At 43.8% G+C, this 3,598-nt stretch overlaps 1 protein-coding gene across 1 annotated transcript; it reads left to right on the top strand.

The window, feature by feature from the left end:
• The first annotated feature begins 2,404 nt into the window (after positions 1 to 2,404).
• Positions 2,405 to 3,598, top strand: LOC112065747 (interferon alpha-1-like). The gene is made up of 2 exons (XM_024126742.1): positions 2,405 to 2,582; positions 2,874 to 3,598. Exons 1-2 carry the CDS (start codon positions 2,405 to 2,407, stop codon positions 3,542 to 3,544), a joined length of 849 nt encoding a protein of 282 aa, XP_023982510.1. The 3' UTR covers positions 3,545 to 3,598.

The raw sequence follows: 3,598 nt of genomic DNA on the forward strand, positions 1-3,598 counted from the left end.
TTTTCTGACATAGTCTGCAGATAATGGTGGCATAATACTGAACAACAAGGGTGAATTCATACAGTCCTCTTCATTCTGTCACCAGATATGTTCTGACTGCACACATATGTGACAATGCGCTTGGCAATGTGGATTCCAGGAAAGTAAGGCAGGGATGGTGAGTGCCCTCCAGGGAGCAGGGAGGACAGACCTCAGAGGCAGGATTAGGATGAGGGAAGCACCGCGTGCTCAGTGCAGCTGAGGAACAGGGCTCAGAGCTGCTGAAGAGGAGGGCCTGGGAGCAGCAGAAAGCTCCACTCTGACAAACTCTGGGGCTCCTGAATTTACATGACATCAGACTTTCACTTCCTCTTTTAAAAAATTGAGTCAACTTTAGTAGTGGTCACACAGGACATTGCATAGGTCAAATAAAATAAAGTCTGCAAGTTACAGGCTGAGAATCCGAACAGAGTGAATGATAGCAGGCTTTTGTATTAATACAACAAATAGTAACATGTATAGTCCACCCTCAGCCCAGCCAAGAGAAACTCTGACTGCAGGTTCCTTAACACTGTCAGGGGTCTGCACGTTGAGGCCCCAAGTGGAAACTCTAGCAGAAGGATTGCCTGCAGGACCGTGAAGGAGCAGAGCCCAAGTTTCCACGCTTAGAGCAGTACCTGGTACATGATGGAGAGAAGTCTTACAGCAATTGAAGCTCTTTGCAGAGAACCAGCATCTAGGAAAGTTGTCTGATAAAACATAGCTGCTCTGTGAATACTGTAAATGAGATAAGCAGTCCCTTTCCTCATCCTGAGTTAGTTTCAGACCACCTCTGATGCTAATTTTTAAGACACAGATTAAATTATACTTCTAAAACAAACTCATAGAAAAAGAAATCAGATTTGTGGTTACCAAAGGGCAGGGGGTGGGGAGATCGGAAATCAGACGAAGGCAGTCTAAGGTATTTTTTTTCTTAAAAAATAAAGAGACACAGATTTTTAAAAAGAAGATTTAGAGAGAAGGAAAATGGTTAAAATGTATATATATGGTCTGCATGTTCAGTCCCCCAAATGCAAACTCTAAGAGAGGGATTGCCCACAGGACTCTGAAGCAGTCTTAGAGCGGTGCCTGGTACATTATGGAAAGAAATCTTAACAGCCCTTGAATAATTTTGCAGAGAACCAGCATCTAGGAAAATTGTCTCACACACACAAAAAATGACTGCTCTGTGAATAGTATAAATGAATAGTACCTCATCCTTAGTTAGTTTCAGACCATCTCTGGTGATATTATTTTAAGACAAAGATTGTTTTAAAAGTTAAAGAGACCAGGAAATTGGTTATAAAATGTAGATGGGGGAGAGGGTGACAGGACTTTCACCTATACTTTCTTATACTTTAATCCAGGGAAGTACTTTCTCAACAGTACTTCAAAAGCTATTTCCTAGGTTAGCTTTAGGGTTAAGTGAAAAGGACTTTCTTTAAGCATGGAATGTAAGAAGGCACCAAATCTAAGACGTCAAGATAAATAATATTTTAATTCAATATTGAAAAATGAAAATGACAAAACATGCCTGCTGAACAAAACATCAAAATTTTAAATAAAGACAAGAAATGACCCTGCATTTGCACGACTGTGTGTGTCTTACAAAGGAAGGTTTCACGTTGCCAATGAAATCTGGGCAATTTTCCTTTAATCTACGAAATTCTTACCAAAGAAAATGAAAAGATCAGACCTGGTAAATGTCCTCAACGCTTTGTACAGGACACTAATTCTTCTTTGTTCCTTCCTTCCTTCCTTCCTCCCTCTTTCTTTCTTTCCTTCCTTCTTTCATTTTTTTTCTCTCTCTCTCTCTCTTTCTTCTTTTTTGGGTGCGCCACACTCCATGCGGGATCTTAGTTCCCCACCAGGGATCGAACCCACACCCCTTGCATTAGAAGCACAGAGTCTTAACCACTGCCCTCTTCTTTCTACAATGCAATCAAGATGGGGTCCTGGGAGAGGTGTTTCAGAAACCCGGGTTAAATAAAAATTATTTAAGACTGTCACAGAGTCACGAGAAATTGTCAAGTATAGAAGTGATCTTGAATATATTAATGAGTTTGCTTCCATTTGCTAAGAGAGTAAAATTATATTCTTGTTTTAGTATAAAGAAACTATAGTTTAAATAGAGTTTAATAAAATGCTGTGTTTTGATACTCATATATATTTTAATATCCTATATCTAATATTTAAAATATTTTCATAAAAATATTTCAAAATATAAAAAATTTAAAAATATTTAAGTTACACATAATCTAAATTAAATTAAATATAAATTTAATTTAAAATTTTCAAAATAAAATGCTGTGTTTTTAAATATTCCCACTTTTCAGTTATTCAGTACTTCCTCCCCCACTTTAACGCTGTGTCCTTGAAAGACACCATGAAGTCCCAGAGCATCTACAGGGGCGCTCAGCTCCCGCGTCCTCGGCCCCGGTGGTGGCCTCGCTCCGACTCATCCCCCAGGGCGTCCCCAACACCGTCCTGTCGTCCCATCGCCGCCGCCGCGTTCCCCTCTCTCTGGGCCGTCGCAGCACAGCGCCGCAAACGAGCCCAAATCTGTCAAATCGGCCCCAACTCGCTCTGATTCCCAGCTTCAAACCCCTCAGAAAACGGCTTCTTTCTCCAAAATGGACTCGCTCAAGTTTCTGTGCGAAAATAAAGCACAAAACTCAGGGGCAGCCCCGAAAATGCAAGGTTCCAGCTTCCAACCAGACAAAAATGTCTCTGGGGCGGCCGCGACAAAGTCCCTTCCTCAGCCCTCTGGGCTTCCGAAATGAATGTTTTTCTCGCACTATTAAAGCAGCACTATTAAAGTTGGTCTCTGAGGCTTCAACGCCTTTTCTCTCGAGCTGCCAGAGCCGCTGAAAACTGCAGACTCTCAGAAATCGGCGTTTCCCTAACAAAATCGATAAAAAAGACATCCTGCGCCCTCTTGCGGCCTCCTAGAGAAGCGCGCTGTCCCAGGACCCAGGGAAGGAACCTTTTGCTGATCAGCAGCAACTCCACGTGCTCTCTGGGCTGCGACCTGCCTCAGACCCACAGCCTGCCTAACACGAGGGCCCTGATGCTCCTGCAACAAATGAGGAGAATCTCCCCCTTCTCCTGCCTGAAGGACAGAAAGGACTTTGGATTCCCCCAGGAGGCGTTTGGTGGCAACCAGTTCCAGAAGGCTCAAGCCATCGCTGTCGTCCATGAGATGATCCAGCAGACCTTCCAGCTCTTCAGCACGGAGGGCTCGGCTGCCGCCTGGGATGAGACCCTCCTGGACAAGTTCTGCACTGCACTTTTTCAGCAGCTCACTGACCTGCAAGCCTGTCTGATGCAGGAGGCGGGGCTGGAAGGGACTCCCCTGCTGAAGGAGGACTCCATCCTGGCTGTGAGGAAATACTTCCACGGAATCACTGTCTATCTGCAAGAGAAGAAGTACAGCCCTTGTGCCTGGGAGATTGTCAGAGCAGAAGTCATGAGATCCTTCTCTTCATCAACAAACTTGCAAGAAAGACTCAGGAGGAAGGAATGACACACACCTGGTTCAACACGGAAATGATTCTCACTGACTAACGAGACCACACTT

This window comes from Physeter macrocephalus, chromosome 9, assembly GCF_002837175.3.
Source record: "Physeter macrocephalus isolate SW-GA chromosome 9, ASM283717v5, whole genome shotgun sequence".
NCBI lineage: Eukaryota > Metazoa > Chordata > Mammalia > Artiodactyla > Physeteridae > Physeter > Physeter macrocephalus.